This window comes from Propithecus coquereli, unplaced genomic scaffold (genome assembly GCF_000956105.1).
Source record: "Propithecus coquereli isolate 6110/MARCELLA unplaced genomic scaffold, Pcoq_1.0 Scaffold27, whole genome shotgun sequence".
NCBI classification, from domain to species: Eukaryota; Metazoa; Chordata; class Mammalia; order Primates; family Indriidae; genus Propithecus; species Propithecus coquereli.
In genome coordinates this window covers 852,261-864,593 of record NW_012148285.1, presented here as the reverse complement: position 1 = coordinate 864,593, position 12,333 = coordinate 852,261, and the positions used below count along the sequence as shown (strand labels likewise).

The 12,333-nt window shown below is 64.5% G+C and overlaps 1 protein-coding gene across 2 annotated transcripts; it reads left to right on the top strand.

Annotated features, from left to right (window-relative positions):
* The first annotated feature begins 300 nt into the window (after positions 1–300).
* ZNF598 (zinc finger protein 598) lies at positions 301–11,743 on the top strand. Of its 2 annotated transcripts, none has more exons than XM_012647640.1 (12): positions 301–562; positions 6,023–6,135; positions 6,684–6,813; positions 7,130–7,341; positions 7,433–7,650; positions 8,111–8,210; positions 8,588–8,775; positions 8,941–9,025; positions 9,137–9,888; positions 10,300–10,453; positions 10,573–10,723; positions 10,813–11,743. In XM_012647640.1, exons 1-12 carry the CDS (start codon positions 341–343, stop codon positions 11,164–11,166), a joined length of 2,679 nt encoding a protein of 892 aa, XP_012503094.1. In that variant the 5' UTR covers positions 301–340; the 3' UTR covers positions 11,167–11,743. The 2 variants fall into 2 exon arrangements, with proteins under 2 accessions (XP_012503094.1, XP_012503093.1); XM_012647639.1 differs by having other exon boundaries at positions 8,111–8,219.
* The last annotated feature ends 590 nt before the right edge of the window (positions 11,744–12,333 follow it).

Below are 12,333 nucleotides of genomic sequence, written 5' to 3'. Positions count from 1 at the left end.
GGTCCTCTGAAACTCAAATTGGGCGTCAGTGTTTCACCCGGAAGCCCTAGTCCGCGGAGCCCGGCGGGGGAAGGCGGGCAGGAACACGCGTCGGGCCGGAGTAGCCCAGCGGGCGCAGGCGACGCCGGACCTCCGAGCGGCCGGCCCTGGCTAGAGCGCCCAGGGCCGGGCGGGGCGCCGCTCTAGCCGGCACCTCGTTGGGCCGGAAGCCGCGCCGCACACTTCCGCCGGGCGGGCCCGTTGCTGGGCGGGGCGGTGACGTCAGCCCGGAAGGGGCGGGCCCGCCGGGAGTCAGGCCGTGCCGCGCCGCGCCGGCCGGGAGGGGGCCGGAGCCGGGACCATGGCGGCGGCGGCGGCGGCGGGCGCCGAGGGGCGGCGCGCGGCGCTGGAGGCGGCGGCGGCGCCCGAGCGGGGCGGCGGGAGCTGCGTGCTGTGCTGCGGCGACCTGGAGGCCACGGCGCTGGGCCGCTGCGACCACCCGGTGTGCTACCGCTGCTCCACCAAGATGCGGGTGCTATGCGAGCAGCGTTACTGCGCCGTGTGCCGGGAGGAGCTGCGCCAGGTGCGTCCGGGACGCCGGGGGCGGCGCGGGGGGCGCGGCAGGACGGGGCGCCCGGCTGCCGGAAGGGGACTTTGCCTTCCCGCTGTCGGGCCACGGGCCTGGCGGCGCCGGCTCCCCCGGGAGAGGCCCGGTCGGGCCAGCTGGGGCGGGGTCCGGCCGCGGTGCGTCCGGACGGCGAGGCAGGATGCGGCCAAGCTGGGCGGAGGACAGCTGTCTGTGGGGACAGAGCCTGGGGAGTTCCCCCCCCTGTGCCCCGGGAGTTCCTGCTGGGCCACAGGAAGGGCCCTGATCAGATCGAGAACTCTGATCTCGTCTTCGGAGTTCATTCTGTAGAGGTCTCCTTTCGGCTGGAGAGAACAAGGCGAGAGGCGGTCTGTCCTGGAGGAAGAGGGCCGAATTCCTTCCGAGACTGGCGTTTCCATGTGTTGAGTGGCGATGACACTCGGACCTCCCCACTAGGGGGGAAGGTCTGCAGGTTCTTGGCGGGAAGGGATAAAAGTGTTAGGAAGTTGTCCTCTTCCTTGCCGGTTCCAACTTTGGCGCTCAACTCCAGAGTGAGTGTGAGACGTTTCTCTGTCCAGACTTGGAAGTGCTGGGGGTCAGAAGGCGCCATGGAGGTTCCCCCACCCTCTCCGCAGTGGCAGCTGCTGGCTACGAGCACCTAGCTGGAGATCTCTTGGTTTGCTGCGCTTAGAGATCTCTTTGCTTCCAGGATTGTAAAATTCCCCTGGTTCACAGAAGGCTTCTGCTGGTGACATCTGTTAGGGAATTTGATTCTGCTCTTCCTAGAAGTGACGCCGAGAGAGCAGTGTTGAGGAATAGGTTCTTTCTTTTTTTGAAAAGTAGACATTTGGGTTAAAGGAGCCAAAGAGACGCTGTAAAATCTTCTGATCATTTTGTGGGTATCTACCTGTGCTCTGTTGGAAGAAGACTCTTGGAGATGCTGTCTGTTGCGGCGGAAGGAGGTAGGCCCAGACCCAGGAGAGAGCTGGGGTGCAGGAACAGTGAGGGAAGCCTTCGGCTTGTGGCTTGCTCAGAGGGCGCCTCCCAGCTTTGCCAGAGCCTGCCTTGCTAGCCAGTCTTGCACAGCATGACGTAACTCTCCAACAGCCAGGTTTCCCAGCACACCTGTAGCTTCCTTCCAGGAAGGAAGGTGCTATGGAGGTCTTTACTTGTGAGGTTCTGGCCCTGGCTATAGGTATCATGCAGGAAATAAGTGAACACCACACATGGTTGCTATAGCCAGCGTCTGCCCTCTCCCTCCTTGCAGGCCCCACAGCTTCCAAGAGCTCTGTGGCAAGGGGCTGTTGACATGAGCTGTCAGCAGGCTCCTGCTGGGGTGTGGTTTGGCACTAGTGCCCCTGGCTGAGCCTGGTCTTCCTCTGGGGCTGCCCCACATTGCTGGGCAGCAGGAGGGGGTCCTAGGAAGTTTGCTGTTTAGTGAGAAAATGCCGCCCAGCTCAGCTTGATGCCCTCCTCTCCTCTCCCCTCGTTTTCCTCCCACTTTGGAACTTGCAGCTTCACCCTGGCCCTGCCTTTCCCCTGCACTGCTGTCTCGTGCCAGGAATTTACGTCTGCCCTGCCCTCCCTCGTGGGACTGTGTCTCTGTGAAGATGGGAGGAAGGTGTGCGAGATGCTGTGTTGCACAGGCTTCGTTTGCTGCTTAACTCCATACACCTTGACTGAGACCTTCCCCGTGGAGGCCCCGGGCGGGGACTGGTCGAGCAGACTCGGCCTGGTCCTGCAGCTGCTGGTCAGGCGAGGAGCTAGGTCAGCCTGGACTGCCCAGCAGGTGCCCCTGTCTAAAGAGAGGCGGCGGCGGCTGCACTGGTCTTGGTGGGCACAGCTGAGCAAGACCTCTGGGTTCTGTCCCTTCTCTGGACACGACTTTCTCACGGGCCGTTTTCTGTCTTGCTCTCCACCTCCTCCTGCTCCCTGGTGCTTCAGGAGTCTGAGCGGCTGCAGGCCACCTCACAGGCAGGCCATCGTTGGGGGGGAACACCGACAGCCAGCCCATGGTTACCCCGGGGCCCAGGTCAGGAGGCTGGACCTGCTGATTCAGGTCATGTTTTTCTACTGTTAATGCCCCTTCACTGTCACACTGTGCTCCTGGCCCACTCTGTACGATTTTCCCTGCTCCTGTCCCCATCTGGGCTCTCTAGATGAACCCCCCGCACCCTTTCCCAGGCCTGGGCCGGCCTCACCATCAGCTCACTCTTGCGGGTGTTCATTGCTGGCACCACTTGGCACTCGATCCCTGCGCACCACAGGGCCCCAGGCAGACACTCACAGCTGTCCCGAGGGGCCATGTGGGGCTCCTGTCCCTGCACAGGCCTCTCTTCCCACCAACTTCACTCTCCTCGGGGACGGCCCGACTGTCCCGGGGCTCACCGAGCGTGCCCCTTCCCCTCAGTCGTTTGCCACCCAGGGCAGCCCCTCCAGTGTCCGGGTCTGGCCCGTCCTTCTGTCCTCAGACCGTGGCCCCTCCCAGCAGGTGATCTAGAGCTGTTGTCTCCCTGCCTCCTTCCATCTGTAGCCCCAGGCCAGCACTCTCTCACTGGCCCCCACATTCCCCTGTCCCCAGCCTGGCCTCACTGGAGTGTCACCGGGGAGGCAGGGTCTTGCTGGTGGATCCCTGCCAGCCCTGGCTGCCATGCCCTCGTGCTCAGCCTTGTCTAGCCACTTGTCTGCCCTCACCCTCTGTGGGTGAGGACGCTGGCCACACTGGGTTACACTGCTGTCCTGCCGTCGCTCCTCAGGTCTGGGGGGTCAGTCGTGGTCTCCTGTCACTTTTCTTCCTCCTCAGGGTCCCCACCAGCAGTGATCACTCTCCATGCCCAGCCCTGTGGCTCCAAGCCTGCTGCCCTCTCTCAAGCAAACCCCAGCCTGACCCTGTGTTGCCTGGGGCAGTTCTTTCCTGAGCCTCTCCCTGTGACTCCTGTCCTTCCATGAGCTGACCGAAGGCCCCCCTTCCCCGTCTCCCAGCTGGCTCAGGTGTACCAGCCTAGGCCACCCCTACCAGACTGCTCGGGAGGGAAGAACACCCTTGGGCCCTCCATGCGATCAGGGTGCTTGCCCCACCCACTGTGCAGACGGACCCCACATCCAGACTCGGCTCAGTGGGCACCCTGACACCCCTGCCTTGTGCCCACTGCTTGCCCTCTTGGTCCTGTTGCCTCGATGGCACGAGCAGCACCCTTGGCATAGTGCAGCAGGCCTGGCTTCCTGGCACACACCCCTGATGCCCTTGTTCCTCTTGCTCTGGGTCCTTCCTGCTGGGCACTGTTGGCCCTCCCTGACGCTGCCTCATCCCGGCCGCTCTGCCCGCCTTCCCACCTCTCTGCCCCAGCTGCTTCCTGGCCCCTTCAGAGAGGCTGTCCTGACTCTGAGTCCACCTGTCCCACCAGTGCTGTCCCACGGGTTTCTTATGGGCTTGCAGCGTGAGGGCATTGCTTGGGGGTTGGGGAATTGGGTGCCAGGAGGCGCAGGGTGGCAAGGACAGACAAGTGTCCAGTGCCCTCAGCATGGCCTGGCACTGCACCCACACAGGTGGCACTCTAAGGAGACACAGGTTAGGGGTGCCTTGGAGGCCCCCACAGCCTGGGAGGAGATGAAGCTCCTCACTGCGGCCAAGTCCCGGCCTGTCTCCACGCAGCCCAGAGAGACGCCACCCAGCGCCGAGGCGGGAGGCGGTGACGGGGGCACCCCTGGCACACGTTTCCTCTGGGGAGGAAGTCGTTCATCTGCTGAGTCTGTCGGGCTTGGATGCTTTTTGGCAGCCTCAGGGAGTTCCCTTGCGCTGCTCTTCTGGCCGCCTTGCAGGCAGACGCTGGGGCTCCTGGATCCCCCGCGCGCGGTGCCTCAGGGAAGCTGCAGTGGGGGCGTGGCTGTTCGTGCCTGTGAGTCCCGAAGTCTGCTCCCCGGGGCCCTGCGCACCTGCTGCGCCTGGGCTGGGAGGTTGGGAGGCAGGGCTGAGCGCAAGCTCCCCCACGAGGGCAGGTCCCATGAGAAGAGCCCAGCACAAGGCCAGGGACATTCCCCACGTCCGGGCCTGGGGGGAGCTGCCGGGAAGGAAGAAAGCCAGGGACAGGGGTGGTACAGCCCACAGGGACTGGCAGCCTCTGTGATCGATGGGGCCTGGGGGACGGAGCTGCGCCTCCCACTTGAAGACTGTTGTGGGAGGGGATGAGGCGCCCACCTGGGCTCAGCACGTGGCAGGGACACAGAGACAGGTGGCCAGATCCATCCCGCCCCGCCTCGCCTGACATGACAGAGAGGGCGAAAGAGGTCTGCTGGGCCACTGCTCTTTTGGAGGGGTAGCCGCGGGTCTCCCAGCCCTCCCCAAGCGTGTGGTGGCAGAAGTAGGGGCCGAGCTCTCCTTGCTCTCCCCAGGACCCTGTTAAAAGGGGAACCAGCTTTAATTACTCTGCTGCTGGGGACAGAGCGTGGCCACCCAGCACCCCGAGCACATGTGGGGCTCACTCTCCCAAGTTCATGGCAGTCCTGGTCCCAAATGTTCTCTTTGGTTAAGGCCAAACAGAGATGACCTTGGTCTGCCCTTTCCCAAGGTGAGGACATGCCCTGGATGTGCTGGGGAGGCCTCGGAGCTGCAGCCATGACCAGGGCCAGGCTGAGGGGCAGTGGCTGAGTGGGAAGCGGTGGAGAGAAGACAGCCACGGGTGGGCTTGATCCCGGAGGGGTGTGATGGTACCAAGGGGGTCCTCACCAGAGGGGTTTCGTGGAGAGAAGGGGGTGCTGCAGGGTGAGGGAGCCCCAGGCGGGAGGAGTGGGAGCCTGAGCCTGCCGGGGACAGGGGTCTGCAGAGGGGCAGAGCAGGCCTTGCCCCCGCCCTTGCAGGAAGGGACAGGAGAGGGGTCTTTGGGCAGCCAGGCTTCGACAGGTGCTGGAGGCCCCTGAGAAATGGGCCCCGGCTGCGGGTTCCCGTGCCAGCCCCACCGAGTAGCATCCAGTCGTCTCCAGTCGTCTCCGCGGCGCCCCAGACAGTCCCGATGACAGGCAGGGAGCGGCGAGGTAGTCGGCTCAAGACGCCAGTCCTGTGGTGGTGTCATGGAAACGCAGAGGAGGGGGCGCTGGACAAGGGTGGCCAGGCCTTGACGCACGGTGGCCTGATGCGTCGTGGCTGGCGGCCTTCCTGACTCCCTCAGAGGCGCTTGGAGTGTGTGCGTCTCTCCCCTCGACCACAGGGTGGGGCTGGGGCCAGGCCGCGGCCACTTTGGGACTCGTCTGGCCGCCTAGTGGAGAGGCCGGGTATTTCGTCTCCGTCCTCTGCGTGGCAACCCCGGGCAGGTGGGTTGCGGGTGAGGAAGGGAGGACTGGGTGCCCCTGGCCACTGCCCGCCGAGGCCTCTGAGGACGTCCCCTTCCTCTGAGCCTCAGCTATGTACTCGGGGGAGGGGGGTCCCTCTGTGGCCCCGCTTACCACCCCCACTCTCGGTTCCAGGTGGTCTTTGGGAAGAAGCTTCCTGCCTTCGCCACGATCCCCATCCACCAGCTGCAGCACGAGAAAAAGTACGACATCTACTTTGCAGACGGAAAAGTGTTTGCCTTGTACAGGTGAGAGGAATCCTCAGGCCTGGAGTCCGAGCATCTGTGTGGCTTTTGTGGCGGGGACGGGGCGCGTGGTGCGCCTGACCTCGGGGCCAGGTACCTGCCTCAGCCTCCACGGACCAGCTGTGCGACGTCGGCAAGCTCCCCTCCTGTGACCAGGGTGCTCCCCCTGGGGTGGCAGTAGAGATGGCAGGTGCGCTCAGGGAAGGCACTGCAGCGTGGGAACAGTGTCCGCTGTCTGGGGCTCTGTGAGGGGCACGTGAGCTCCTGTGAGTCAGGCTTTAGCCTGTGGTCTAAAAACCCAACAAGGGCACAGTTGTCATGGGGGTGGTCCCCATTTTCTTGAGCTCGCTGGCTCAGGGCTAGAGGCAGAGCTTCTGACCCAGGCCCCTGTTTGGGCTCAGCCATCATCTCCTGGGTCTCAGACCGACCTTCCTCATGGCCGTGCTCACGTCCTGCCCTGGTTACAGGCCTGAGGGCCTGGTGGGTGGCCCTGCCCCACGTGGTGACACTGAACATCCAGGGACAGTGGGTGGCTCCCGGTGTCTCCCCAGGCAGCTGCTGCAGCATGAGTGCCCACGGTGCCCCGAGCTGCCACCCTTCAGCCTCTTCGGGGACCTGGAGCAGCACATGCGGAAGCAGCACGAGCTCTTCTGCTGCCGGCTGTGCCTCCAACACCTGCAGGTGCGCCCTGGGGACCCCAGGAGAGCAGCGGTGGGGGCGCTGGAGCCGCACGGCCATGCGGGGCTCGTCCACGCTGCCCCTGATCCTGGGCGGCTCGGAGCGGCTTCAGGCCGGTCTCCCAGTGTCGTGCGGCACACGGCCTGGGCAGGGGCAGCTTCCTGTGGCTGAGGGGCCCACCAGGCTCTTGGAGCCCGGGGCTCTGGGCCAGAGCTGGTGCCGTCCAGGGCCTGCCCTGCTCGCTGCTCTGCGCTGGCCCGTGGGAAGAGGCGGGAGGCTGGGATGCCCCACCCTGTGCCCAGCCCCCCTTACCCTGCAGATCTTCACGTACGAGCGCAAGTGGTACTCGCGCAAGGACCTGGCTCGCCACCGCATGCAGGGGGACCCTGACGACACGTCGCACCGTGGGCACCCCCTCTGCAAGTTTTGTGACGAGCGCTACCTAGACAACGACGAGCTGCTCAAGCACCTGCGCCGCGACCACTACTTCTGCCACTTCTGCGACGCAGACGGGGCCCAGGACTACTACAGGTAGGTGGGGGCGCCAAGGTGGCCCTCCCCCGGGGCCCCGGCCAAGCGGTGGCGCTGGCTGGGCTCCTGCTAACACCCTGTCCCGCGCCAGCGACTACGCGTACCTGCGAGAGCACTTCCGGGAGAAGCACTTCCTGTGTGAGGAGGGCCGCTGCAGCACGGAGCAGTTCACCCACGCCTTCCGCACCGAGATCGACCTCAAGGCTCACAAGACGGCCTGCCACAGCCGGAGCCGCGCCGAGGCCCGCCAGAACCGCCAGATCGACCTGCAGTTCAGCTACGCGCCTCGGCACTCACGCCGGAACGAGGGTGAGCAGGGTGCTCGTGGGCCCCAGCCTGGCCTGGGCACCCTGGGGGGCGGGGTCCGCACGGCCAGAGCTCTGGAGGCCTCGGACCTGGGTCTGGAATCAGCTGCCCTGGCTCAGTGGCAGCTGACGATGAGGGGACACCGTGGAGCCACGGAGCCACCACCTCCTCAGCCATGGACGAGCCGTGAGCATCAGCAGCGCAGTGAGCGTGCGGGAACACGTCCTCTGCGGTGCTCTGATCTGCTGGTCTGGGGGCCCCGGGGCTCTCCCCTGGGTCCGGAGGCTGTGACTAAGCGGCTGCTGTGACTGGGCACCCAGGTCATAGAGGTCTGTGCCCACCCCCAGGCTCATGTGCCATGGGGGCTGGGGAGCCTCTGCTATCCAAGCCTGAGCATTGGCCTTGGTCACTCCTGCTGCCATCCCAGGGCCAAGGGCAGTGACAGGCTGTCTGTTGGCTGCAGGGGTGGTCGGAGGCGAGGACTATGAGGAGGTGGACAGGTACAGCCGTGCGAGCCGGGCTGGCACGCGCGGAGCCCAGCAGAGCCGCCGAGGAAGCTGGAGGTATAAGAGGTGGGAGGATTTGTGTGCTGTTGACCTTCTCCCAGCACCACCTGGCCAGCAGTGGAGCTGGACATAGCACGGGGGCGGGGGACTTGGCCAGAGCTTTGGGGTCCTGAGTGTGGCAGTGGGGTCTGCTTAGTGTCCTCTGTGGGGAGGAGTTTCTTCCTCTTTCCTTTAGTTTTAGCCACGGCCTATGGTTTGGGGTGGGCGAAAGGGTTTGTATCACTTGGGAGGGCGGTGCAGGTGTGCTGGGAAGTGCTGGCCGGCAGGTACATGCTGGGTCCCAACTGTACCCCAAGCACTAGGCCCAGGCTCTGCCCGTCTGAGGCTGTGGCCCTGCGCCTTGCCCAGCCTGAAGGCCAGTCTCCCTGCCCCAGGGAAGAAGAGGACCGAGAAGTGGCAGCTGCTGTCCGGGCCTCGGTGGCCGCACAGCAACAGGAGGAGACGCGAAGGAGCGAGGACCGGGAGGAGGTCAGCAGGCCCAAGAAGGAGGAGGCAGCTGCTAGGGGGCCTGAGGAGCCCCGTGTTCCTCGGCGTGTGGCCCGGGCTCAGGGCGAAGGCCCAGGTGAGCCGGCCCTGCCCCGGCTGGGGGGCAGGAGGCCAGCTCGTGAGGAGCTTGGTGCCCGGGACCGTCAGGGCCTCTGCTGGGCAGTGGGGGGCATCTTCATGCTCCCTGATCCCCCTGAGGGCCTGTCCCTGCCCCTGACCTGGGTCCTTCCATTTCTCGTAGGTGCCAAGGAAATCTCAACAAACGGTCCTATAGGCCAAGAGACCTTCCCAGCGATGGGCCCAGTGACAGGGGCTGCCCCCCTGAGGTGTGTCGGGGGCTCGGCAGGGTGCTGGGCACCTGCAGGTGGTGGGTGGGCGAGTGTGGAGCAGGCTGAGGCCTGGTGAGCCACTGACCAGCTCTTCCTTCCTGGACTTAGTGCCCTCCCGCCGTCCACCCCCAAGCTCAAGGACGAAGACTTCCCCAGCCTCTCCGCCTCCACTTCCTCCTTCTCCACAGTGGCAGCCCCGGGCCCTGTGGGGCTGGCACTGGTGTACCCTGTTCCTGCCAGAGGCAGGGGCAGGAACACCTTCCAGGAGGAGGACTTTCCTGCCCTGGTGTCCTCAGCATCCAAGCCCAGCACTGCCCCCACCAGCCTCATCTCTGCCTGGAACAGCAGCTGCAGCAAGAAGGTGGCACAGCCCACCCCAGCGGCCCAGGCTGCCAGTGGGGGCAGCCAGCCCACCAGGAAGGCTGGGAAGGGGAGCAGGGGCAAGAGGGGTGGCCCACCCCCCATGGAGGAGGAGGAGGGTGTGCAGGAGCTGCGGAGCGCACGTTCCACAGTCTCTGCCTCCTCCCCATTGGGGCCGGCGTCTGCCCAGACCTCCAAGGTCAGCAGAAAGAAGAAGGTGGGCACCGAAAAGCCCAGTGCCACGTTACCCCAGCCACTGCCCTCCAGCTGCCCTGTAAAACCCCTTGGGGCTGAACAGGCCCCCGAAGCTCCCACCAGCAGAGGCGAAGGGCCAGTTGCTATCATCAACGGACACGCAGAGGGCCCAGCCTCGGCACGGAATGCCCCCAAGGAACCCCCTGGGCTCCCAAGGCCCCTGGGGCCCCTCCCTTGCCCCACACCCCAGGAAGACTTCCCAGCACTCGGCGGCCCCTGCCCACCCCGGATGCCTCCTCCCCCAGGTGCGTCCGCTGGGCTCAGGCTTGTTCCTCAGACGTCTGGGGTGGGACGGGGGTAGTGGAGCGAGGCCAAAGCCCGCAGGCGCGAGGTGCGGGAAGCCTGGGCCCTGGCTCCCAGCGGCCTCTACCAGCTGCGGCACGTCAGGATGCAGGAACGGCCATCTGCGACCCACCTGGCCGCAGGCTGCTCTGTGTCCCTTTTCTCTCCGTGAAACAGGAGGTTGTAGCACCTTGTAGGGCTGCGGGCGTGAGTTAACGTAGGCAGGGTGTGCCAGGAGGGCGGCGTGGGTGCTGGCCCTGGGCTGCTCTGTGGGGAAGTGGCGGTGGGCAGAGCCTGACTGGGGGGCTGGGCAGCCTGCAGGAAGCTTGGCCAGTGAGAGCCACGTTCCAGGCCTTGTCCTGCCACCCCTGCAGGCTTCAACGCTGTGGTGCTCCTGAAGGGCACAGCACCCCCACCCCCGCCAGGGTTGGTGCCCCCCGTCAGCAAGCCACCCCCCGGCTTCTCTGGCCTCCTGCCCAGCCCCCACCCGGCCTGCGTCCCCAGCCCCACCACCATCACCACGAAAGCGTAAGTGCAGGTGGGCTACCTGGCCCGTGCCACTGGGGGCTGGGGGAAAGGTGCCCTCCCCTTGGGCCACCCTAAAGGCTGATGCCTCCACCTCCTCCTCTTCCTGTCCTGACCCCCAGGCCCAGGCTGCCGTCCATGCCACGGACCTACCTGGTCCCCGAGAACTTCCGGGAGAGGAACCTGCAGCTCATCCAGTCCATCAGGGACTTCCTGCAGAGCGACGAGGCCCGCTTCAGCGAGTTCAAGAGCCACTCGGGGGAGTTCAGACAGGTCAGGGGCCCGGGGTGCGGGTGGCTGGCCCATCTGTCCAGGGCCAGGCCTGGGGCGGGAGTGACTGAGTCTGGCTCTCCACGTGGCAGGGCATGATCTCTGCTGCCCAGTACTACAAGAGTTGCCGGGACCTGCTCGGGGAGAACTTCCAGAAGATCTTTAACGAGCTGCTGGTGCTGCTGCCCGACACGGCCAAGCAGCAGGAGCTGCTGTCTGCGCATGCCAACTTCCACAGCCGGGAGAAGCCTCCCGGCGCCAAGTCCAGGAAGAATAAGAAGAGCGCATGGCAGACTGACACCCGGCCGGCAGGCCTGGATTGCTGCGTGTGCCCCACCTGCCAGCAGGTCCTTGCTCATGGCGACATCAGCAGCCACCAGGCACTGCACGCTGCCCGGGACGATGACTTCCCCTCCCTGCAAGCCATTGCCAGGATCATCGCGTAGCCCCCACCAGTGAGGGCAGGAGCCGTCACACCCGTGAGCATCCTTTCTCCTTCCTTCCTCCTGGCTGCCATGTGGCCAGGTAAGGCCCTGGTGAGGCCGCTTGCTCATCCTCTCGGGTGGCCAGGCCCACCAGAGAGTCGCTAGGAAGGTCCACCCTGCCTGTCAGCACGCTGTCACGCAAAGTTCCATCCCCTGCGTCAGGAGTGGTCTTGGTTTATATTCTCCTGCTTTTGGAAGGCGCCAGGGGAGGGAAGGGCTGGGGTGCGGAGACCTGTCCCTGCCGTCAAAGCCAGAGGCCACAGCGGCCTGCTCTGGGCCCTCTGGAAGCGGAAGGCTGCGGCACCTGCAGCCACAGACCTGAAAGTTGTGGCTCCGCTGGTGCTGGAGTCCAGTGTCACATGTGTTGTGTAAACAGTTGGCTGTTTCGTGATTCAAGAATGTTCAGGATTAAAAGCAGACACGAAATTGTGCTACTTGAAGTTGAATCTTTTTATGAGACAAGCTGAATCTGGGATCTCAAATTGCCTCTGGCCTTTTATAAGACAGTTTATCTTCAAATAAATTTATTTTGCAATACTGCACCTAGCTGGTGTCCTGAGCTTCTCTTGCCTCCTGAGTACACCGGAAGCCATATTTAGAAGTGGGCGGGGAGAGGGCATCTCTGAAACACCGTGGCAAAGTAATTTATGCTCAGTTATTTGGATCTAGTATACTGAAACCCCCCCTTTCTGCTTCAAACAAACAGAAAAAAGGTCCTAAACACACAGCCACATTCAAACAAGGCAAAGAGAACGTCCCTGGATAAGAAAAAACAGAGATGTTTTTCTAAAGCAGAAAGGGTCACTGTGGTGATGAAGGGACAAAGCCAGTGGCCTGCAGAGCAGCCGGGCCAGAGCGGCATGGCCGCGTTGGACAGTGGCACTTAAGCGGTGTCCCCTGGGTGGTGGCTGTGCTGGGGCCCGCTAGGCGATCCTCCGTCCGGCCGGGTAGAGGTCACCTGCCGTCCCTCCACACCAGGGGGACCCTCACGCCGCTGCCCTTTGTGGAGGATTACAAGGTTCCTGAGCAAGACCAGCCCCACAGAGCGGCGGCGCAACCTGGGACACGGGGCATCTCAGGAAGGACACTGAGAACAACTACTCTTCATGAAGAGGCAAGGGCCGTCAC

Excerpts from the sequence above, each read along its gene's own strand:
- ZNF598 (XM_012647639.1), top strand. The coding sequence starts at position 341 with ATGGCGGCGGCGGCGGCGGCGGGCGCCGAGGGGCGGCGCGCGGCGCTG. Across the intron at positions 9,026-9,136 it reads ACAGGGGCTGCCCCCCTGAG|TGCCCTCCCGCCGTCCACCC; the intron begins GTGTGTCGGGGG and ends TCCTGGACTTAG. Across the intron at positions 10,454-10,572 it reads ACCACCATCACCACGAAAGC|GCCCAGGCTGCCGTCCATGC; the intron begins GTAAGTGCAGGT and ends CCTGACCCCCAG.